The sequence below is a fragment of the Malaclemys terrapin genome, chromosome 2 (genome assembly GCF_027887155.1).
Source record: "Malaclemys terrapin pileata isolate rMalTer1 chromosome 2, rMalTer1.hap1, whole genome shotgun sequence".
Lineage (NCBI taxonomy): Eukaryota > Metazoa > Chordata > Testudines > Emydidae > Malaclemys > Malaclemys terrapin.
Window position 1 is genome coordinate 140,143,052 of NC_071506.1, and position 25,534 is coordinate 140,168,585.

The 25,534-nt window shown below is 50.6% G+C and overlaps 1 protein-coding gene across 1 annotated transcript in view; it reads right to left on the reverse strand.

Annotated features, from left to right (window-relative positions):
• The window catches only part of TET3 (tet methylcytosine dioxygenase 3), a 151,026-nt gene that overhangs the window by 110,029 nt on the left and 15,463 nt on the right, over positions 1-25,534 (reverse strand). The window contains exon 2 of the mRNA XM_054018084.1: positions 8,160-8,216. Coding sequence (XP_053874059.1) covers positions 8,160-8,216 — 57 coding nt within the window. The remainder of the gene's footprint in view (positions 1-8,159; positions 8,217-25,534) is intronic.

The window sequence follows — 25,534 nt, forward strand, 5'->3', positions numbered from 1 at the left end:
AGTGGCCACCAGCTTTCTAACCACCGTGTCTCCTGGCCCTGCCTAGCAGACACAGGGGTTAGAACACCAGCTACCACCTGAGCTCTGTCTACACTACAGCACCCCTCACCCCATCCTGCCTGCAGCATTGTCCCAGTGGTAAACTCAAATTCTCCACTGCAGCCACCCCCAAGGGGGATGGTGGCTTCTGGGATGCAGAGCTGGAGCGGAGAAACCTGATCTCATACAGAGCTGCCATCGGATGTTAAATGCTTTCAATCACTGCCAGCCAAGTTCACAGCTGACCTAGAGGTGAAACGCGGCAGATCTTGTTACCGAGCCCTACAGTTCCTCCCATGGATTGATGTATGTGCGCTAGAAAGCTTTGATAACCGAGGGCCGGTGCTGTGGCCCGGGGCAGCTCTGCAGTTAGGAGAGCAACCAGGAGGATTTCTAATCCCCCTCCACCCACACCTCCAGCCCTTCTCCAATAAATCTGAGCTCTGCCTGGCCTCCGCAGCCATTTTCCGCCTGGTCATAGGATCCGGGACGCTGCAAGCGCATCAATAATTCAAGCATGCTGTCAAAGTGACCTGCATCCCATCTGATTTAGGGGCCTAGTCAAGTTAAAAGGAGTTAATGCAGCTAAAAGGCCTTAATCAAGGCGCATGGAGCAGAAGGAACTAATCAGAGCTCTGCATTCCTCCATGGCTAACATATTTCCATTAAGGCTGCCAGGACATTCTGCAGGCAGAGCAGGGGCTGCAAAAAAGAGAGAGGACGGGGCAATCCCAGAGAAGGCAGAACCTGGTTTGTTTCAACCAGCCTGCTAACCCCTGGGTCTGTCCCGCCTTCCACCCCCCCGCCGCAGATTCCCCAAGCCGCGAGGGAAAGCTTTGCATGTGGATGAAGACAGATCCGACGGCTGCTTCTCCCTGACGCCCGGAGACAAGCAGCTAAAAATAGCACACGCAGCACAAGGCGCGCTCCTAAGGCTGCAGTTGGGGAGGAGGGACTGTTGCTCTTCTCAAAGCAGCAGCTAAAGGGGGACGGTAAACGAAGCCAGGCCATGGCGTTGGGCCACTGAACGTCCCACCAACAAGGCAGCCCCAGTCCTTCAGAGTCCTGCTTTGCCGCCCCCTTTGTAACTGGGCTTGGTGCAAAGGAACAGATCTGGGGGGCCAGGGGGAGACACCTTCCCCCCTCCCTGCCCCTCTCCCCTACTTCTGCAACAGCAGCAAAACTGAAGGCCATTTGGGCTGCAAGAGTTTTAATCCACTCTGTTGCTAGATCCTCTTCCTCCCAACAATGTCCCTTTAAATGTTTTTTAAAAGAAAAAACCCAGGCGCTGGATAGAAATAAAGAGGGTTTGGATCCTTCAGCTGCCATGCGGATCATGTTAATAATCCAGCCATTGTTGATTGCCCTTGACCCTCCCCTGCTCCGAGCATGCCTATGTTTCCCCCCCAAAAAAGGAGCAGGGATCCAAGCAAAGGGGGATTCCTGGGTCGGGTTGGACTGACTGGCCATAGCAATGGGTGGCGCGTCTGGAAGTTACAAACCCCGCTGCTGTTCGCCGATCAGAAGTGCCGTCACCTCTCCGGGTTCCTTATTAACACGTCCCCTCTCCGTTCTGACTGTACCCGACTCTCTCCTGCGGCCAGCCGACTTCTCATTCGGGTCATCATCACTTTCTCACCTTCCACCCCCCCACCCCACAAACGAAGGCACACACACCGCCTCCTCCCTCCCCCGGCGCCTCGTTCTGCAAGCCCTGCAATCGTGACGGGGCTGATGACTCACGGGGTGATGCACGCACGAGGCTGTAATGTTTGTAAACCTAAAAAAGCCATGTGCAGGCAGGCAGCGTGATTCGGCCGGGAGCACCGGCTGCCAACTGCACGAAGAGACAGCATCTCCAGACAGGGAATGAAGGGGCCCTCCAAATGGGCTAAAAATAGGCACAAACCACCACTGTGTCTCCCAGCGTTTGCTCAGAGTCACGGGCTTGGGAAACCAGCGCAGAAGGAGCCAAGACGGGAGCAGAGAACTACCTCTCGGCAAATTTCAACTCTCCTCGCTGGGGAAGACATTTAAAGGGAAAAAGTCAGAGTCCACCCTCGTCAGATTAATAAAGACTTAGAAGTTGTGACATCAGCTACGGGCAGCGATCGGGGGTTGGGTTGATCTAAAGACCTGCTGTGCTTATGACGATTTATGCTGCAGTTGCACCACGGACCAGGCTCCCATTGTGCGAGGTGTTGTACAAACAGAGAGCTTGACTAACAACAACCAGTCACAATTGTTGGCCGTGGTACCTTTCAGCCCCCACTCACTCTCGCAAGCACAGATGCACTTTGCTCCTAATTTTTAAGCACATGTGTAAAGAGTCCCTGCCTGGCCCATTTCAAACCAAACTGAAACAGCCCGTCTGTCTGTCTCCACCTGTTGTCTCTTGTCTTCCGTTTAGACTGCCAGCTCTCTGGGCAGGGACTGTCAGCTCTTTGTTCTGTGTTTGTACCGCACCTAGTGTTACGGGCTCATTGTCCATAACGCCGGCTCCTAGGCTCTATGGAGTACGAGCAATAAACAATAATATCTAGCTAGGTAAGTATGTATACGATTGATTGACTTGAAAACCAGAAGGGAGCACTAGTTTTATTTATTGGCACTGCAGGAGCACCTGAGAGCCTGAGTCCTGGACGATGCCACCATGATGATGTCATTTGACCTTTTCTATAATCCAAGCCGGAAAATTCCGCGTAGCAAATCCTGCGTGTGGACCTGGTGCTGTAGCAGCCGAGTGCCTAATAAATACACACCTCTTGCCCACCCACCCAAAATGCTGCTATTTAGGACATGGCTGATTGAAAGACCTCTGCATGCGATGAACTGCGTAGAGCGAGGTTAAATGAAGGGCCAAGTGCAAATACATCCCCGCCAGACTGGATATGCAGGCGATGCTGCCATCCCCCTCAAGGGGACCAGAACTCTGCACCTCTCAGACCTGGGACAACAAAAAGCCACTGCACACAAATCATCAGATCCAGTGAGTGGGGGCTCTGTCTCTTAGCTGCCCATCTAAAGAGTCGGCATCAACCTTCCTGAATGGCCCTGCAAACTCCACCAGATACACTAGCTTGTACCACGTTAATGCAGAGATGTACGGCTCCATGATCTGGCTGGATGTCTTGCTACAAGAGGGTTCTGGACTGACCCTGAGGGACCAATCTTGCTCCTAAAAAAGTCAACTGCAAAATCCTCTGATGGGAGCAAGTCCTTGCAGCAATCTGGATCACTTGATTCACAGTCTCCCGCCTCCCCGCAACATCTGTCCCTGAAGAAGAAACCCACAACTGTTTCTTTTCATGATTATTTATTTGAAGCAGCACCCGCAATCTCCTGGCTGCTTTCCAGACATACAAGAAAGGGTGTTCCGTGCCCTGAGTAGATCATAGTCTACATGGACAATTGCATGTAACATACAGATGCTCTTGCAGAGCACCCGAAATCCAACCGAAAAAGAAATGTAGCAATTTACCAGAAGTGATGGGACCCATGATCCCACTCTTTATGACATCAGCAGTACATAATTGTGCTTGGTCCCTGGGGAAAAGCCATCCAGACATTATTTCATACCTTGCATGCTGCACTGATTGGAGGCACAAGAATGCAGCAGGCAATTAGAACTATTACGATAAACCCGTCTTTTTTTTGTTTGTTTGTTTTTCTTCATGTGGCTGCTTTGGAAATTGAGATCTCAGTGGTGAACATTTCCCAGCTTGTTGATTTCGTTTTAAAAAGGAAATACTACTACTAAAGGGATGCAGCTGAATGGATCTGCAGAAGGTACACTTTACAAAAACAGAACTGCCATTTTAGATTAAACAAACAAAAATGCAGTATTGTCTCTGCTCAAGGTCTCATTCTGAATACCTTTCAGAAAACAATGCTGACAGCACACTGGGAATCAATGTAGCCAATCTTCTTCCATGCAGAACTGGCATCTGCTAAGCATCCTTCTTGGGTTCCCAACAATGTTGGGGATGGGCGAAATGGCCATTTTGGAAAGATCCCTTCCTGGTTACAGCATTTCAGGTGCAGCCAGCTGATCTGATCTGCAGCAATGGCTGAACTTTGGCAGGGAGGGCTCTGTTCCACCATTCGTACAAGCATCGATCGGTAGGGAATATAGACGAGCTGATTAGACCCAGACTTTCCCATCTCCAGCCTCTTCACATTTGATTTCAACTGCACTTGGATCAGAGCACAGTGAAAAAGCAAGGCTCTTTTCCAATAACACGGCATCGGTCAAGTGTCTTCCAGCGAACTCAAAGCACAAATAAGATGAATGTCACAGAGAGGGGTATAAATATGTTTTTAAGATTTGGGAGTGAACTTAGGTCGTGCAGAAGCAAGGGACTGGCAGGGCACTGGTCTACGTCAGAGCGGGCAAGTACCGTGCAAACCATCTCCACCTCTCCTGAGGCACCTCTGGCCTGATAGAAGGTCCCTCTGCTGTGCCAGACACAGCCCGATCCTGACCCGCAGTCCTGCGTATATATAGCTCTGCCCATGTCCTTCAATCCCCTCCCTTCTCAACTATTCCAGTTCCCGGCCACCCTATGCAATTCTGCTAACGTTAATGCCCCTTTCTAACCATCAGCTCCCCCGTCCCATTCCAGCTCCAGGCCTTCCATTCCAACCCTGTCAATGAACCTCAGTCCTGACCCACCCAGAACCCCATTAGTCCAGGCATGGAACTCTCCTGAGCAAAGACGTACGGTGGCACTGAACCGTGCCAAACCGTCCAGGTAGGTGGTTACCCGGGCTGAGACCTAAAGTCATTTCCGCTCATGAATCTGGGTTTGAGGGCATGCCTCCGATGGGGAGCGGGGCAATGCACAAACCCACTGGTGCCACCGCACCCTGGAAATCCCAATCACTGAGAGATCAATGGAAACGGATGCAGGGAATAACTGGGTGCAGGGTATCCAGCTACCATGCATCCGGGCAAAGAGTGGAGAATATCAGAGGAGAAAAATGGCGGTCACAGGCTCCTTTTGGTTGGCTTTGGATTCAAAATACTGTCACCCCCCTCCCCCGCCTCGAAATGGCAGGTGTCACCTCGGTGCATGGAACCCACCCCGTTGAGGACCCCAGTGCGGTGGGGCCGGGGCGCTTCCGTTGCCCAAGGGCTGGTGATTGAGAAGGAAGGCCGTGCTCTGTTGCAGAAGGGGGCTTCGTTAGAGCTCTGGAGAGTATAGCACAGGGGAGGGAGAGGTGGAAGGGATGTGGCCGCCATGGCTGGAACTGTCCATTCATCACCGCACCCCTCACAGGAGCTGGAACGGGAATGGTCTGGCCGATGTGCCCACCAGCTGGGATGGATTCCATTCTGCACCCCCCAAAACTCCATCAATGCCGACTTGGCGGGGGAGGGGTGAATTTCATCTGGTTAATGCAAGTTAAGGGGTTGAATTTGGGGAGGGAGAAATCTCATTTGCCTGCTTTCCCACCCTTTGCAACCTTGCTGCTACAATATCTGCCCCTTGTATCTGCGCTGGCGTGGTATTTCACACCAAAAACAAAAGAAAGGAAGAGGTCAGGCAGCAGGCCAGGGTCTTTTTTGTTCCTCATTCTCCCCACTCTAAATGCAAATTGCCCCCTCTGGCCTGACCTTTCCCTAATTACCTGTGATAAAGGATCCACATTGGTAAAGCAAACAACCATCATCAGTGCTAATTAGGTGCCACCAAAGACTTAGCACTCCAGTCAGGACTTGTTTGTTTACCAAGCTAGCATGACAACAGCTGCTCAATTTGGTACCTTCCCTGGCAAGGGCCCTGATGCAACCTCCAGCTCACCTGGTTGGCAGGAGGCTGAACCTGCAAAATGTGCATGCATCCAATGGGCCAGACCCTCAGCCAGCATAAACTGGCACAGCTCCATTGACGTCAACACTCACTCACACCACTGGATGGGATTTTCAAAAGCAGCCAAAGTGAGTTAGGAGCATAGGAGCACAAGACCCACTAAATGTCAATGGGATGTGGGCTCCTAACTCACTTAGGTGCTTTTGAATTACAAAAAAATCTCACCCTCTGATGTCAATGGTGCAACGCCTGCACAGTCACTGATGCAAGATCCGAATCAGGCCCAGTGGGAATCAAGCAGGAGGACCTGACACATCGTTTGCTAGGTCGCAGTGAACAGCAGCAAGCAGGTTACGGATCATGGATCCCTTCCATCGGGACCCCGGGAACAACCTTACTTAAAATTGCAAAGCACCACTCCAGTCACACGACTGGGAGCGGTAGCGTTTCCAAGCATTACATCTCCTCTCGGCACAGGACCCCCCAAACTCAGAGACGGTTGTCATTTACAAATAGGTATAAGGGAAGCTACCGTAACCAACTGCCTGATTTCCAAAGGCACTGGGCACCTGCAACAACCACGGAATTGTAGGTGCTCAGCACTTCGCCTCAAGGAGCCTGAGGGCCGGACTTGGATCTTGCGCTGAGGTAACAAACCATGGGCAGATTCCCCATTGCTAGGCACCGTGGGCACTCCGAATGGCAATATTTTATATTGTGAGAACACAAGACATAGGGCACGCTAGGAACACGCCCAGCATTGCTGGAAGCTCCAACTTTAATCAATATCCCCTTTCCCCCTCTTTTGAGCTGCTTTGCCCTTAGACACCATAGTGAAAGTGGCTCTAGAAATAGCCAGGATATACATATACAGCTTCTCTCCCTTGGCTCCTGGGTGCAACACAGCTGAGGAACGGGAAATGCAATCAGAGAACAAAATAAGGAACGACTGGCCCTTAGCTAGTGTCAAAAATGTAGTTTCGTTGATGCCAATGCAGCTAAAATGGTTCACACCAGCAGAGGAGCTTGCCCGTTATTTCTAAAGCACAGACTGAATATCAGGAAATCTTCCTATCAGCAAGATCTGTGGAGTGGTCTCCCCAGAGGAATGATGGAAACCCCATTGCATGGGACACTTTTTTTTTTTTTTTAAAGTCAGAGACTGGCAAATACACAGTAACGGAACCACATTAACTGAAGTGTTACAGCGGCTCAACCAAACACTATACACACCAACAGCAAGGGTTCTCCCGTTGGTGTAAGTAACCCACCTCCCCGAGAGGCAGTAGGTAGGTCGACGGAAGAATTCTTCTATCAAATCTCGCACGGTCTACAGGGGGCCATAGGTCAGCTTAACACCACCACTCAGGGGTGTGGATTTTTCACCCCCTGACCGATGGAGTTAAACCAACCTAATTTTCTAGAGTAGACCCGGCCTCAGTCCCTGCAAGGTAACGCTCCCGATACCGCTAATGAAATCAGCTCGCTCACCTTCCCTCTTCCCCCATCTCATATTCCCAGAGCATTAGCGTCAAGGCAAGCTGCAGTGTCACACTCCAAACTTTGTTCCCATAGCAACCCCATGGTGAGCCACTCCTGGGTATTTTCCCAAGGCACAGGCATCAGATCTGCAGCGGAGTACAGGACCAGGTCTAACTCTGGAGTAACCCCATTGATTTCAGCTGGGTTGACATCAGCGTAACACGGAGTGGAAACCGGCCTTAAACCTCAAGTGACAAAACCTAAGAAACCTTGCCTGTCCCCTCCACTTCGCAATGATGTTTTTCCCCAGAAGTAGAGAAACTGAGTTGAGGTTTTGGGTCATGGCAGCTCAGGCAGACTCTCCAGGTCCACCCTAGTGAGGTATGACAGCTGCCATCATCATGGTTACATCAGGGTGATGTCATGCCTGCTTCAAAGTGGGGGAGTCTAGTCTCTCTTGTTAATTGCACCGGACTCAGCAGATCTAGGGGAGAGAGGCTGCTGCTCCCCTGTAAAGACAAGGGGAAGAGGGGATTGTGGCGATATTTATTTATTTTTGCTTCTGCACCACAAGAGGAGAGGAGCTGCTGAAAAGCAGTGATTCCTTCCCCCCTTGCAAAAACATCACAGCTTAAAATAATAGCAGCAAATGCCTGGATGAAGAAGCATCTGCAATTCAGCAGGGGTAAAGCTGGAGACGCCTGGGTTTTTAAATACCGCAACACATGCTTCGCTATTGCTAGTGGTTGGCCAATTCCACCCCCCACCGCAGATTCCCTTCCAGGCTTTGTCCTCGGTCTTTAAACAAGAAAAGAAAGGTACCTTTGTCGCCAGCACTTGCTCCTGCGTCCCACCTTCTTTATTGTCCCTTATTTCCACCTGCAAGGGGAATTTAAAAAAAAGTCAGAATAAAATGCAGTTCAGGCCAAGCCGGTCCTGGCAACACCAGCTACCACAGTCCCCCTGCTACCAGGGAATTGCATGCAGAAAGGGGGGGGCATGTTGTGTGTTATTTAAACACACACTGCCTATTAGAAAATCCCTATTGAATTCCCTTGGACTGGGGAGGGAAACTCTCGCATTTAAAGGGCATTGAAACGAAACACAAGGCAGAGCCTATATTTACCTTGTTCTGCTTTTAATTCTCTTTCCTCTCTCAGCTTGCCAGCGATCGCCCACCCCCGCACAAAAATCCCCCCCCCCAGCCCTCGTCAGTTCCAGCGAGAATCCACCACTACCAGGCAGCCATCTTGCTTCATTCTCCTTTAAGCTCGGTTACAGACACCCTGGTGCATTCAGGGGCTTTTTTTCTTTCTGCCAGACGCTAGAGTCATTATCATACCGCTGAGCTCCGGCTCGCTTTCCCCCCCCCACCCCGATGAAACAAACACTGTGGACGTGATATGCATGCCCACTCCCCTGCCCGCCTCAGCGAGGGGGCGGACGAGCCAATCCTCGCAGGCTTCGCTGTGTGTGTGTGTGTGTGTATGTATGTGTGTGTACGCGCACGCGTGCGTGTGGAGAGGAGGAGGAAGAGAGGGATGTGGTTTTTCTGCTAGTGATTCGACCGTATCGACTTCTTTCAGGTCACACGAAGCACCAGGCAGTTCTCTCGCTCCCTCCCCGCCCAAGCCAGTCGGGCAGCTGTCGCAGATTTCTAAAGAGCTTGCCTTCATCTGAACCAGCTGAGGATCTGGCTCAGCGAGGGTGGGCACCTGCTTAAATCAGTTTTACACCTGGCTAACTCCACTGGCGTAACTCCGGATTTACACCGCTGCAGAGAAGCAGCAGGAAAGCATAGCTCCTTCTGTGTTCATCCCAACAGCCAGAGGTAGTTTAAAGAGCCCCAGAAAAGCAATGAACTAAATTCTGACGCCAGTTACATCAGTGTCAGAGACCTTGTTTATAAGATCTGATTCTGTCCTCGCTAATATTGGTGTAACGTTGTTCACTTCACTGGAGTCACTCCAGATTTACAACAGCGGAATAATCATCATCCCCAGCTCTTCTATAGCACATTCCATCAGTAGATCTCAAAGCACTTTACAAAGGAGGTCAGTATCATGGTCTCCATTTTACAGATAGGGAAACTGAGGCATGGGGCAGTGCATGTCCAAGGTCACAAGCAGGCCAGGGTAAAGCTGTGATTAAAACCAAGGTTGCTCGAGTCCCAGTCCAGTGTTCTAACCACTAGGCAACACAGCACCCCTCCATCCAACTCTAGGTAACCAAGAGCAGAATTTAGAAGGCCTGATCCTAACCTCATTCCTGTTTGATAACGTCCAGTCCAGCGGAGTCACTCTGGATTTACCCTTCTGCAATCTACAGCAGACTTTATAACAGTAGTTATCTAGCCATTCACACCCAACTCATCAGTGTGGTATATAAATGCCCGTCATATTTGGCCCTTCTGTCTAGCACTTTTTCAATCTATAGATCTCCCTAATTAATTTTTTTAATTAAAAGGTTTTAATATATGGTTTAGAGAGTGCTGGGAATTTACACATGAAAATGACAGGTTCCCATGCCCGAAAAGAGCTTGAAATGCAACTCACTAAGGGGGGGTGTGTGGCCCAGTAGACTGATCACATGTCTGGGAGCCGGGAGCTTCTTTGTTATACACCCTGTTTTGAACCAGCCACACTTTATTATTATTAATTTGTATCACTGTGTCATCTAGGGGCCCCAGTACCGGACTCGGACCCCACTGCGCTAGGTGCTGTACAAAGCGGCTTGCACTTTGGACAATTTTGCTTCATTTCTCTGCCTCCTCCTCCTCACACACAGTTAGGCTTGGAAGGACTCGATTATTATCAATAAATGTTGGTAAACATCTATTTCCCCGTGCACACATATACCCACGACAAAATATTCCTATCGATAACAATCAAAATGTGCAAAACAGGCAAAGGAAGGCGAGGACTCCATTTGATTTCAGACTATTTGCTTTGTACATTCTGACATGGGATGTTGACAGTTTGTGTTTCAACAATTATAAAGCTTTAACTTTTTGAATCTCAACCTGTCATTAAATAATTCATGTCTGACCCCCCTCCGTCCCGTAATTTCCCACAACCGTGAACGTTTAAATAGATAAAAATAAAATATTTAAAATCCATAACTTTGAGCAACTGGGAAAATAGGACATAATAATAGAAAAAAAATGCTTTAAAATACACATTGATATTATCCATCAAAATGATTAAAAACAATAAAAATGGAGTATCTATGTCGTCCTTCCACAAGGCTTTTCATCCACAGACCTCGAAGGCGGGTCAGTATCATTACCCCCAATGTAAAGATGGGGGAAACTGAGGCACAGATGAGGGAAGCGACTTGCCTAAGGTCATACAATAAATCAGCGACTGAGCCAGAATTAGAACCTCGACTCTCAGCCCAGTGCCCTACCCACTAGGATACGCTGCCTCTCACCTGGGCAGTTGTGGATACCAATGACTGCAGATTCCATCAAGACCTCCGGATTACAGGGAAGCAGAATAAAAGCTGCCCAAGTCCTGTACAAACCCGTTGCATCACGCAGACTGCACTGGGACTGAGGGGGGAATCGCCTCTGCACCCAATGACTTCATCCCCAGAGCGTCTCCATATACACTGCCTGGTAGCCCACATGTGCCCCGGTCTGTGGCTATGGAAAGTTCATCCTCTGCTAGGTTACAGAAACAATATTTGCCGGGTTTAAATACCGTTAGGCCCTGATCAGACACATTAGCACCTTCAAATCTACAGCCCGGCTAGGCACACTTGCTAAGTGTCCCGGCTGCTAACGACCCGACGCCACTAATGCTTCGGAGCTGACACCAGGGTACCTGAAGACCCTGGTAAATGCAAAGCAATGGGTGGCTAAGCCTCTGGTATCCCTCATTCCTTGTAATGACCCTCCCTGCCTTGGGCTGCCAGGACTTTCAGAGCAAGTCCCCCTGGTTCAAGGAAGTGAATTTACCCTTCCCTGACCCACAGAGGCCTGGGGACGAGGGGGGAATTCACCCCAGAGTGGTAAATGTCAACTGCACTTTAATTCCCACCCTGGGCTCCACAGAAACTTTGCATGCTGAGGGGATGTGCATCCTCCAGCTGGCCGGGCCATTTCCCTCTTTCAGACGCTTTCTGGACGATGCTAAATCCCTCGCACCCCATGTCCTGGCAGAAAACAGTCTCACCCTCCCATCTGCCATCTTGGAAAATGGCATCCCTCTGCCCCCACTACCACTGAGGCAACAACAAAGGCCTATGGAAACTTCATAAAAGCTCTTGATCGCTGCCCGCTTTGTGGATACCAACACAATTCTGGGGGAACCCCTGCTGTGTCTCCGCAAGCTCGACTCCAACCAGGGCCACTTTGGAGGGTGTTGGAGGCTCTGCTTAACGTTACATGGGGCCAAAAGCACCCCAGAATCGTGAGGATGTTTGGGCCCAGAAACCAGAGCTCCAACTCAAGTTACTGGAGTGACCAACCGGAGGTGAATTTGGCCCAGTGTATCCTTCTCGCCGCAGCGCCAGTGCTGGCAAGTGGGGAGCAGCTGGTGGAAACTGACACACCGAAGGGTTAATGCAGTGTAGATGATTAGGCTCCGGATGCCTGGCTCTAGGACCCTGCAAGATGGGAGGGTTCGCCCCAGTCCCAAATGACTACAGGGCAATTAAACAGCCCCTTAGCCGAGTCAGCTGACCTGGGCCAGTCATGGGCGTCTAATTGCAGTGTAGACATAACCTAAGGGTCCAATTCCAGAAACCGTCCCTGGGGTCCCTTGCTGACAGCTCTGGCTGATACCTACGATAGCGGGGCATTGAGTGTTTATAGCACATTTCCGGAGCTGGCAGGTTCCTGGAATGGCGCTAATGGGTGCATGAGAAGGGAAGAGGATTTAAAAAACAAAAACAAATGTAACTGGATGGGAATTTTGTGCTCATGAAATTTACAAGATCGACAGTCCTGGAAACTCAGTCCTCCCTGCATATCAACAGAACTAGTACCACCCAGGCAGTCGGGTGTAAGATTCTCACAGCCTGGCCAGCCAACAAGCCTCACCCCTGACCCCGAGCTCACAAAAGAAGTTTAGCATCCACGGCTCTCACTCGGTCCTTGGACTCTTAGTGAAACTTGACTCACCAAATTCATTTCACACAGGCCTCTGATGGGACCGTATTCCTCTCGCCAGCTACCCTGGCTGGCTCCAAACCATTGAGCAAAACTGGCAAACTGTGACAAGTTCCAGTGGCCACATTTTCAAAAGGAAGTTGGAAAACTCCAGAGGGTGCAGAGAAGAGCCACAAAAATGATCTGATGGCCCTACAGTGGGAGACTCAGAGAGCCCCAATCTGTTTAGCTAATAAAGAAGAAGATCAAGCGGTGAATGATGGTGTATAAGTACCTCAGTGGGCAAAAAAATACCAGGTGTTAAAGGGCTCTTTGATGTAGAAGAGAAAGGCAGAACAAGCAGCATTGGCTGGAAGTTGAAGCCAGCCAAATTAGAAATAAGACAATTTCTAACAGTGGAACACGCTATCAAGAGAAGTGGTGGATTCTACATCTTAAGCTTGGGTGCCTTATTGGAGGGTTTGCTTTACCCAAACACAAGTTACTGGGCTCAGTACAGCGATAACCAGGTGAAATTCTATGGCCTGTGTTATCTAGACTGCCAGACAAGATACTCTAATGGTCCGTTGCAGGCTTAATCTACAAATGTCTGACGAGCGCTGGAAGGCTCTGTAAGCCATTCACTGATTACCCTGGGCTTGTATTTTCTCCATTAGACAGTACGCCAGCAACATCTGTGAACATCAGTTTGTGGAAATCCTGCTCCGCCTTCGCTGCTACCATTAGAAATGATAGGTTTCTGGAACATCATTTTACAGTGAGCCGAACAGAGGAACAGGCAGAGGCACTGAGAAGTTCTGAGCCTGGAGAGAACATGCAGCTGTTTCTGGAACAGAGGGGATTTTTCCTGGGTGAGCTGGAAAGTTGAAAACGGATGAAGTAGAGACTTTAGTCTTCACTTCTGTCCCATAGCCAATATGATAACAGGCAACGAACCAGGAGAATAAGTCCACCAAACAGTCTCAAAGCACTTGATAAACACCTCGCTTTACAACAGACCTAACAGGGTAGGTATTCTGCCCATTTTGCAGATGAGGAAAACTGACGCACAGAGAAGTGACTTTGCCTGAGTAGGAAGGTGAGTGGCACAGGTAGGAATAGAAACCAGGAGACCCGACTCCCAGTCCCCCTCACTCTAATCACTAGATACCACTCCAGAGTCAGGAGTAGAATCCAGGAGTCCTGAACCAGTCATCTGCTCTAAGCACTAGACCCCGCTGCCCCAGTAAGTGGGTGGCTACATTTTGCTGGTAACTGACACGATCCCTGTAGCCTTGTGAAGTTTGCTTGCAAGCTGAGAGTTTAGGATGAAGGGCCCTTTACATTAGAAATGTCAGCCTTCAACAGGGTATTATCTGTTCCCTGCACCCCAGAGAGCTGGTTATCAAGAGCGTTTTCTGGGGTTTAGCATAGGGAGCTGAGAGTCAGGACTCCTGAGTACTATTCTCAGCTCTGGGATGGGAGGGGTTCCAGTGGTTAGAGCAGGGGGGACAAAACCCCGAAGTCCTGACTCTGTCTCCCCTCCCCCACTATAACCCCCTAGTACCTCTTCCCTCCCAGGAGTAGAATCCAGGACTCCTGCATTCAAGGTCCCTGCTCTAACGGTAGACACACTTCCCTCCCCGAGCTGCGGATACAACCCAGGAGTCTGGGAGGGAAGTGGGTCTAGTACTAACCCCTCCTCCTTCAGAGTCGCTCCCTGTCTACCATGCCTCGAGCAAAGGGGGAGGCAGCACTCACCGCCGACTATTTACTACTACGGACGGCAACCCCGGGCTCAGATTTAAGCTGTAGATGTCTTTGAACAGACTAAGGTTGTCCCAAGACTCACGCAAAGGGAGGTCAGAGATACTCAACGTGGGCCTGGTAAAGGGCTTTGAGAAGCCAAGGATAAAAGACCCCGTGTAAGTGCGACACCGCTGCAGCACAAAGCCATCAGAGTGTGGACGAGAGATCGGCTGGCCTGGGCACCAGACAGTTCCGGCTCACACCCGGCCACACGAAGAACAGAAAAGGGTACTGAGCTAGCGCGGGTGTTTTTTCTTCCACTGAACTTTGCGGCGACTGGGGCTCTGCTTCACTGGCCCCTCAAGACGCTCTGCATCCTCACATGCGTAGGGCCCTGGGGAAAAGGAGTCCCCCGAACCACCCTCTCCCACAGGGAGCGTTTTAGTCGGCCACCAGCTCCTATCACCAGCATCACTCCCCACAGTGCACGCAACCCGTCCAGCCAACGCCTGCAGAACAGATTCCTATAAGGGCACCCAGAGCAGGCTTTTAAATCGCCCTTCCCAGAGAGGAAGGCCAGCTTGGCAACCAAGACGCTGGCCTGGGAGTCAGGACACCAGAGGCTCAGACTCCTTGGGTAAGTCGCTTAGGCTTGGTCTGCACCACCAGCTTCTGTTGGAATAACGCCGTCGCTGAGCGACCATTATACACACCTGACCCCAGTGCTATGAGCGCTGCCTCTCGGGGAGGTGGTGTACCTACAGCAACGGGAAAAGCTCTCCCATCGGTAAAGGTAACGTCCTCACTAAGCACTACAGTGGCACAGCTGCACTGTTGCAGCTCTGGAAGTGTCAACAAGCCCTTCATCTCTCTGGATTTCAGGTCCCCACCTGTAAAATGTGGACAAGGACACTTCCTTTTCCCCACCTTTTGTCTGTTTCGTATTTTAGAGGGCAACCTCTTCCAGGCAGAACCGTCTCCTACCCAGGGTCTCTGCAGTGTCCAGCACAACAGGGCCCTGATTTTGGTTAGGGAACGACCATAATACAAATCAGCTTGAAACTGAGCAGATCTGGTAACATGATGGAAGAGCCACTCATCTCCAGAAGGATCACGTTAAGATACATGTCACCCTGCACGGAGCACTGTTCGCTGCCCCAGCATGCGAGTCCTAGGATCTGAGTTCCTCCCCCAGCTTGGCCATTGATTTGCTGCACAAGTCATCTCCTCTCCCTGTGCCTCAGTCTCCTCATCTGTAATATTGACTCACCTTTGTAAAGTTCTTGGAGCGGCTCAGATCAAAAGAGGCCATCAGTGCTGAGCGTTATTAGTCTCACACCTCCGGACACGCACAAGGATTGAATTCAGGCGAGGACTCGGTGAAAGTTTCATCACTCAAACCCTCAAAAGCCACACAAAACTTTTAGGTGTCACTACTGACGCAGATCTCAGCCCAGGGCTGGCCAGGAACCTGGGGAGGGTTCATGCTTGGAGATCAAAACCACATGGGAAGTCAAAGGGTTTTCATGAAAAGCTGACATTTCTGCAGCATTCGGCTCAGAGCTTTGGCGGGCGGAGCAGAAGCGAACAGGCTGAGTCAAGCATGCTGGGGGCACAGACCCAACCACCATGCTACCCACAGCAGATCTCCAAACGAGAGGACATTGAGCCTGCAAGGGTGACTGCAGATCTTCCCCAAAGCTCTGGGAAGTCCAGATCCTGGGTACTGGTTCAACCTGCTATAGGTCGACTATTAACAGCTCAGATATAGATGCAAGGTTTGTGGGTGTTTGGGTCAGGGGGATCGGTTCTGGGCCCACATCCAGGCAGAAGGCTGCAGCGGGAACTTCCTAGGAGCACCCGGACAGCACCTATTTTTGTGTGCATTTGCATGCATCAACATAATGCCCAATTCAGAGAATGACATATTGTTCCTACCCACTGTGCATAAGTAATTCGGTGCACTGGTCGTTCTGTATAAAACAACAGATGTTAAATACATTGCATTGTATTAAAAAAATGCATAAGCAAAAACAACATGCCCAGACTCATAATATTTGCCCAGGCTTGTATCATCCTCGATAGAGCTGAAGGAATTGTTTGCAGGTTGAACTCGGCAGCAATACCATCCGCAGTCAACAGAACACAGGCTTATATGTATCTTTTGCACATGCAGGTGCAACTCCAATTGAAGCAAATGGGAGGCAAATCTATTGTAGTTAAAGAGGATGTGTTTGTACAGCACCTGGAACACTGGGGTTCTGGTCCATAACTGGGACTCCTAAGTACTATGGTAATTTAAATAATATCACATATCTGCTAGCAGCCCCTTTGCTCTGCATGACACAGTGCACCTGAGAGCCCCTACTACATAAAGCAACAGAGGGTCCTGTGGCACCTTTGAGACTAACAGAAAGGTGCCACAGGACCCTCTGTTGCTTTTTACAGATTCAGACTAACACGGCTACCCCTCTGATACCTACTACATAAGAGGACCTCGAAGACATGGAGCAAAATCTGGATTGCAAGTGCCCCTACATTTGACGGCATGAGAATCTAGGAGGTTCAGAACAGTCTATTACAGGGTAAGGAGCATGCTGTGAAATTCAGATCTGGAATCGGTCATACCCCTGCTTTGCCAAAGTTTCGGGGGTGTTGGTACCGAGGGTTTGTCTCTAACCACTGCTGATTTGGTCTCATCCCAAGGTTAGCCTTTGCCCTAGTTACAGGGGAAGGTCATGCATGTTTCAAGACTGTCCAAGCTGCATTTCCCCCTCTACTTGCACTCCGAGTGCCCGAATGTATGCCAAGAGCAAAGATCTCTGCCCCTCCCAGGTCAGAATTGATCAGACTAAAGGACAAGCAGTTCTTACAGGGATGGAAAATCTGCCCCTCCATTGAGCCACGTGCACTGAAAACCCATTCATTTTAAAAGGAAATGCAAACATTGCCTAGTAAGCCTGTGGAACTCACTGCCACATGAGCTTACGGAGGGCAAGAGCTTAACAGGGTCCTTAAAAGGATTGGGCATTTATATGGATGACAAGAGCAATCGCAGTTACAACAGCATGGATTAAACAGAACCAACTAATCTGGAAGGGCTATAAACCCCAATACATCTGGGCATAAGCCAAGCTCTAACTACTAGGGGTCAGGAAGAATCCTTCCCTGCAACAGATTACCCCTTCACTGCCTGGTGCAGGGTCTCTTGCACCTTTCTCTGAAGCAGCTGGTGCTGGCCCCTGTCAGAGACAAGATACCAGATAACAGGTGAACACAGGTCTGAGCCAGCATGACAATCTTTAGGCTCCTCCTTGGCTAGCTGCATGGCCCTCTGCGTACCCAAGGCATCTGAGTGCTGACCAGCGAGTTTACCATTAACCAGCCAGGCGGCTCTCATTAGAATGAGAAAGGCTGTAGGGCAATAACAGTGAAAATGGATGGCAGCGAATGGGTCAGTAGGTGCTGTGTCTCGGGGGGGGGGGAGGCGTTTCTTTGGGGGCAGGCCAGAGATCCTCCTGCTGTGATCCCAAAAGCAGCAGAGCTTCACCTTTTCCCCCCCAATCAATAACGGCCTCCCGAACAGAAAGCTATTCCCTTTCTCTAGCAGCAGTTCGCAATACGCCCGCAGCTGAAAAGCCCTCTCTCCCTTTGGAATGAGAGGCAAAGAAAAAGCATGCGTTGACCAATGTCTCCCCTTCAGCTCCTAAAGCTCCATTACAGCTGGCACATGCTTTACCCTCTCTGAAAGCACAGGGCTTCTGCAAAGCAGGCAAATGTTTCAGCCTATTGTACCTGGGCAGGGCTGCAGGTACCACTCACCCAGTTGTGCCCAACTCCGGCAAGCTTGCCCTGTGTGACATGCAAGGCTGGTTGCTCCTTGGAGGTCCAGGGTCATTGGCACGAGAAGGGACAGAGGGACATATATGGCGCTTGAGTGGCTGCACTAATGTAGATAGCGTGGAACCTGAGTTCTGGGCAGGCCGGATCCAAGGGACCGGCTCGGCCCATCATAGGCAAGGGGGCTAGCTACAAACATTTAGACCCCTTTGCCCCATATGCTCAAGTGGCAACTCAGCGTTTTCTCCCATAGCACCCAGCTTCTCACATGGCCATATCCCTCCTCTGGCTGGGCTCAATTACGTCCAACAGGATCAGCGCTTAGATGGGGACACTTTCCCGGGAGTAGCCAGGTACAGCAGGCGGGAGCGGGGGGATTCAGCGGGAGGCATTCTTCCCTCTGTATCACAGCCTGATGCTGGCTACAGGAGGGGCTGTGCTCGGGGAGAGCCCTGTGACGGCCACAGGCTAACATGGGGATGCCCCGGCAGGCTCATTACAGACCCCATGGCACCTTTTTCAAGCCCTCCACTCTGATCACGCTTGTCACAGAGCCACAGACAGAGGAAGTGACTTGTCCTTGGTTGGTGGCAGAACCGGGGCTATAACCCAGGTCTTCCAAGTGACAGCCTGGCACCCTAACCACACACAGACTTCCTATACCAGCAAGATTTCCCACAGCATAGCGTCCAGCTGGGGCCACCGCACTCAGCTCCCTGAAACTCCCTGATAGTTGCCCTTGCATGCAGTGTTCCTGTCCCCTGTAGCACTGTTGGGGCAGAGAATTGTTGCATCTCATCCCTGAGAGGGTAAAGGAAGCAAGGCAGAGGTGCTAGCTCATTACTGGTTCTTCAAGCAGCGGGCCACATTCCCCTGCAGCAGACAGCATCTCACGGATGGACCAAGGACAGCAGCAGGTCCATGTTCTGGAAGCAGAGGGAATTCCTCCATAGCGCTGCAGTCAGCTCAACCTCAATCCCAGAATCCAAGGGTGTGTCCTCCACAGTGGAATCCTGAACGCAGTTCACCAAAAGGCAGTGTGTGACAGCGGGTAGAGCAGGAGGAAGGGAGCCAGGATTCCTGGGCATATTCCCAGCTCTGCCACTGACTTGGTGGGTGACCCTTGGTCCGATCATTCCCCCCACCCCCAGGTCTGTGCCTATACTGACACAGGGCTGCAAGGCCTCTGTGGTGAACACCCATAAAGCACTTGGGATATCTGTGGGCGAAAGCTGTCTATGGCTATTATTATTTTGGGTGTTGTAACATTGCACAACGCTGGTTGTGCAAACTTGCCGTGGGGGTTGCATCAATTCACAATGACATGGCATAACAATGCAGCACCAAGCCCAGGCAGAGAGGCTCCTGACAGCACAACCCAGCCCCACAGGACAAACCCCTGGTGGGGGCAGCACTCCCCCACCCCGCCATATTAGTATCAGGGCACGAGACCATGCTCTCCATCTTTGCCTCCATCTCAGCCAAGGCAAATGGCTCTCTGTAGGCAGAGGTCTGAACAGCTTAATCAAGCTTAATCTATACAGTGGTTAGTGATACCAATTAACTGTCCTGCCACAGCTGGAGAAATGGCCCATCTAGGCTGGGACCCCATCTTTGAAGGCAGCCAGCATGGGACACTGCACAGAAAGGCACCAACTTGCCACAAAGGACAGTGCATCTGACCGTGTGTGACCCCTGTCACGGCAGTTGCAGCAGGGCAGGTGGGTGGGTCAGGAGCCAATCTCCAGCAGCGCAAGTTGTTTCTGCTGTGCTCGTTATTTTACATGCAGAGCTATAAACCACCGCTGGTTAAACCGTCCATCCACCTCATCTGCAAGCAACACAAGAGTCAGCTGGCCAGGTTCAGACCCCAAACAGCTAGGTGGTGTCAATCCGGAGCAGGAATGCATGGGCCAGATTCAGAGCTCAAGCAGGTTAACATAAATCCTAAGTAGCACTGTCTAAATCAGTGGAGTTGCATCAATTAACCGGGCTCAGAATTGGCTGCCCAACCCTCGCCAGCAGTGTTGCTACATTCCAGCCGCCAGCCACCCGGGGTAGCATCAGTCAGCACTAGTAGCACATTGTCCAGCCACTGGGTTCCCATCCCTCATCCCAGCTTTGTGTACAAGCTACCTCTGTGCTATCAGCCCCCCACCATCCCTCTTGGGACCAGTCTTGAGCCAACTGTGAAACTCATATCCAGCCAGAGGATCCTAGGAAAACTCTCATAGGAAGAGAGAATGAAACGACTGGGATGGTTTGCAGGAGACAAATAAGAGGAGACATGATCATCATCAAGGAAAATCCCAAGGGACATAGTCTCTTTACAGTTCAAGCAGCGCCCAGATCACCACCAGCCAGAGGGGACATGATAAAAGTACATAAAAGAACAAGGCGATTTATTCAACGAAATTGAAAAGGTGGCCGGTTCATACTGGAAAAAAAACAGAAATTCGTTTTCACTCTGTGCAATTAGCCTGTGGAACTCACTGCCACAGGACACCACGAAGGCCAAGAATTTAGCAAAAATTCAAAGAGGGACTGGATGTTTGTGTGGATAACGAGAATATCCCCAGTTAGAATGGTTAGTGCTAACAGAGTCAAACCGCACGCTTCAGGTTTGGGGACTGGGAGGAGCCTCAGGGAAGGCAGGTTACCCATCTGCCTACTGGGAGAGGAGGGGGTCTCTTGCACCTTCCTATGAAGCATCTGGTGCTGGCCAACATCAGAGACAGGATACTGGACCAGCTGGACCATGGGTCTGATCCAAAATGGCAATCCCTGTGTCCCTATGCAATCAAGAGAGTCACAATATTCACCCTATATATGCCGCCCAGCTCCTCCAAGCAAAGATCTTTGCTAGCCACTTGGCTCCGGGAATCTCTCCCAATGAGATGCATTAGGACAAACGGCTCAAACCACAGAAAGCATTCAGATGCTTTCGTTCATTCCACTGACCTGGGCTGCTAATATCCAGAGAGATTTAATTAAACAAATATAGTTTAAAAAAAGAAAAGAAAAGGAGGAAGATACCACTGCATTCTATTCCGGAGCGACACATTCTATTCCACAGACCAGGCTCTCTCTCACTCACACACACACACACAATTTGCTGCAAAGTAATTTTTAGCTGATAACATCACAGCCTAGATTTGAAAGATCTTCACTATCGGCATGGTAACAGCCCTTGCGTTTGTGGGCTGTGCAGCATTCTAAATTAGCCAGGGACGTCAGCAGCTCAAAGGAGGGAGGGATTCAGCAGGCAGAAGAGTGAGAGGATGGGTCCCCTTTGCAGAGGGTGCACGCAGGTAAAGGACAGCTGCAGGAAATGTTAGAGGTGAGGCAGAGAGGCTGATCCTGCCTGGAGCTGCTAAGGAGGCCGATCTTGTGCAGGCCTGCGGGGCCACCAAGGGAGGCGCAAGCAGACCAAACCCCCAGTAGGTTGCGAGTTGGGGGGAGCGACTCGGTGGGGGTAGGAACAGATCCTCCACTAAGGAAGAGTCCAATGCAGCACTCCAGGGGGCAAGGCGCCATCTAAGCAATGAGATGGGGGTACCCAGAGTCTGCACAGCTGAGGACTGCAGCAGCATCTGGCTCAGGCGCCCATTCTGTCAAAACAGAGCAGACAGCAGCTGCCTCTTCCTTAACGCGGCAGTTCAAGAAACCAAGACTACGAGGCTCATCGGGTCCTGCTCCAGTTCAGCAGACAGGTAAGGATCTAGCTAACTACGATCCTGACCTGGCCCCCCATTACCACAGTAGCTCAGCACCTCACAGTCTAATGTATTTATCCCCTAGGAGAGAGGGCAAAGCTATTATCCCATTTTACAGATGGGCAACAGAGGAACTAAGTGACTTGGACAAGGTCATACAAAGAGTCTGTGGCAGAGCACGGAATTAACCCTGCATCTTCTGAGGCTAGTGCCCCAATGGCTAAACTAATGCTCTCACCACTGACCCGTCCTCCTTCGCCCCATACACCAACGTCCCCCTGCAGCGATCCCTCTAAACTCACTCCCTAGAGTTCCAAGCAGACACCAAGAGCCGGGCCAGGAGGAAAACGAGAGCAAAGTGCTGCTCCTTAGCAGCTGTGCAGGCAGAGGCCAGCGGAGATCCTTTCGATACATCAGCCTCAGCCAATGAGATTTCAGAGCTAGCTTCACATTGGCAACTCAAACTGCTCCGCAAGCTGGTAAGCAGCAGATTCAGGGCTGCCCTGGCAAGGGCATTCAAGTCCCCCTTCTGCTCCGGCGCCTGCAAACGGACCCAAGCCTAAAGAAATAGCATCCAGCTGGCTCCCGGGAGGGCTGACAAATTAGTAACTTTTTTTTTTTTTATCATTAGTGCTTTAAACGAGATTCTCTCTAATCCCGACAGCGTTTGGCACAGAGACAGATTCACACTGGAGTTTGCATCTCCCGACAGGGGGACAGAATCCTTCCATCGACCCAGTTCCCATCTCTCGGAGAGGTGGATTTGCTACAGCGATGGAAGAATGCCTGCTGTCAGCTGCAGCGTTGGGAGCACAGATGTAGCCTTAATCCGACACCCCTGGTAGCACTTTACACCCAGTTTGCTGGGGGGGAAGTGGCAGCACGCAGCGCAGGAGATGGGGAAGTTTAGGCCCACAAAGCGCAGAGCTACTCTGAAAAGCGATTCAGTGGCAGTGGCAAGGTGGGTTCCTGGAGTCTCCTATGTAGGTCAATTTGCAAGTAAAAAGGATCTGGAGGGGCATCTCCCCTACCCTCCCCTCCAAGCTGCCAGCTCTGCAAACTCATAGTGGCTCTTGGACTCTGGGGAGGTGGGGGGAGGTGGGAGTGAACTTTTCAAAAATACTTAAGCAATTGAAGTGCCTAAGTCATAGAATATCAGGGTTGGAAGGGACCTCAGGAGGTCATCTAGTCCAACCCCCTACTCAAAGCAGGACTAATCCCCAGGCAGATTTTTGCCCCAGAACCCTAAATGGCCCCCTCAAGGATTGAACTCTCAACCCTGAGTTTAGCAGGCCAATGCTCAAACCACTGAGCTACCCCTCCCCACAATGACGTGGGTGCTTTTGAAGATTCTCCCAGGTGTCTTTCCTGCTTGCACGTTGTCACTAGCGATATGGGTTCCGTGGGCCTGAGGCACAGCTCTACTGCTGCGCTGCCAGAAGTGGAATGACTGCACTTGGCAAACTGCTGCTGATGCACCAGGAGGAGAACCCAGCCCCCAGAGCTAGGCTGGCTCACTGGGCTAGCAGGCAGGCAGGACACTCACAATGAAAAGCCACCTGTTCCTGGCACTCGAGCGAGCAGATCTCATGCCAACACACCCAGGGGAGGGGGAGATCAGATGCTGTTTGTGCACCACTTGGCCAAACAGATTTGCACTTTAAACAAATTGGCCGAGATTGGGGAAGGGAGGGGAGTGAGTGACTAGCAATTTTAAGCAGCCAACATCAGATACCTTTAAAGGGATCCCAATGTGCAGAACCTACTGGGCACCTCAGAAAAATTCAGACCTCTTTAAAGGCATCTCAAGTTGAGTGCAAAATAAAACAAGAAACACCAAGGCACTCAATCACTAGTTGTCTGGCAATTATTTCTACCTTGACAGCATCCCTTTAAAGGATTGTGTGTGTTAGTTATAGATATCAAATAATGAACCTTCATCCCCTCCACTCTAAAGTCTTTGATACTCTCAAAGCCCTTTCTTCCTGAAAGGGGAAATCTTTTCCCACACAAGCTAGCCCAAGGAAGAGATTAGGTGCTCAGAGCAGCAGAGAGAGAAATACAGTAGAGGGCTTCAAGCCTGCAATCGCCTCTCGTTAATAGGAAAGAATATATTTCTCTCACGGACAGTCTAGCCAAAGGAGCAATCTGGCATTCTAAGGCAAGGCTTTACGAGGGAGGAGAGACAAAACTGGTAAAACGCTTGTGCGGCAATGAAGAAAGGAGAACAAGTAAGATTCAGGGATGAAATTAAATCCTGCAAAAGGGAGATTTCATCAGAGGCTGGGGGGGGGGGGGGGGGAGAGAGATTAACCTCTTGATTGCTTTATCTGCAGGTCTAAAAATGGGTGATCAGCACAGGGTGGGTTTCCAAGGCAGTTGTTTTTCGAGCTGTAATTTTAAACCTGGTCTGTTTCTCCCTTCACCATCAGTATAATTTGCCTGTAAAAAATTCCCCAATGTTGAATGGAAGTTTTTACCACATGTTTTTCAGTGTCAGTAATGAGCTGTTAACAAGACATCGATTACTTATGCAAATTAATGGAAGTGGGCAGCATGGGGGGTTTCAGAGGAGGCGGCTTCTTGCCCCGTTCACGCGTCCACGTTAAATCACCGAGCTTGTAACGCCAGTTCTGAACGGCTTGGACACGTGCCCTCTCTGGCAGCGGGGAACTGTCTAGGGCTGAAAACGCTTACTCCTGCGAGGAACGCAGCTGAGTTCAACAGGATTACTTGCCAGAAACGGGCGGCTGAGATCCCAGACTTGGTACATGTTGGTAACGCCAGGCCAAAGGGAGTGCAAAGGGCTACCACCTCTGATTAGGCAGCGTTTCACTCCTGAATTGTCTGGTGTAAACCCTGGGAGAAGAGCAACACAAAACCAGGCCCTGGGCATTTGCAGAACATAAGAACGGCATTACTGGGTCAGACCAAAGGTCCATCTAGCCCAGTATTTTGTCTTCTGACAGTGACCAATGCCAGGTGCCCCAGAAGGAATGAACAGAACAGGCAATCATCCAGGCCTTTTGGAGCCCAATTGGCAAATGCCACACACTTCCTGGGTGAGCCTGGACAACTGCCTCTGAGCTGCAGGTCTGACTCAGTGGAAATAAGACTTCCTTTCTCCCACTCTTGGTCTGTCTTTTCTTTTTAGACTGCGCAGCGCCTAACAGAGCAGGGCCCCAAAATTGATCGGGCCCACTAGACATTACCGTAGTTCACGTAATGTCTAAAGTTAGCGGTGATAGGCTCAAAGTCACTGACAGCGTTCAAGGGTCCGAGTCAGTTGCAAGTGCAAGACCAGACCCAAAGCAAAGCAAGTCTTCGGGGCGATTGCTCATGGCTGCACGCCGCAGCAGGACTCGAAGGGTTACAGACGCATTTGCAGCCTCATCTGCATGTCTATACAGATCAGCGAGAGAGGGCTGGCAAGGGGATAATTAGCCCAACCAGATTCAAGCCGCCTTGAGTCACGGACAGGGACAGACAGATGCCAGGCGAAAAACTGGGATGAGTGCCTCCAACTTTCAGAGGGCTGGTAACAAGCTGACAGAACTTGCGACTAGAACGGATTTGCAGGTCTCCACCTGCAGCATGGAAAAATTAACCCTTGAAAAGAATGAAGAACCCCAACGCTACTGAAATCTTAAATATCAGCTCCAAAGCCTTTCTCCCTTCACTCAGCCAGAAGCTAAGTTATTCTTGGCAGGTCGATCCCCTCCCCAACCCTTTACCTCTTTCAGGGGAGCTATAGAACTCCTGCTGTCATGAGCAGTTTCTGCCTTGCGGTCATTAGA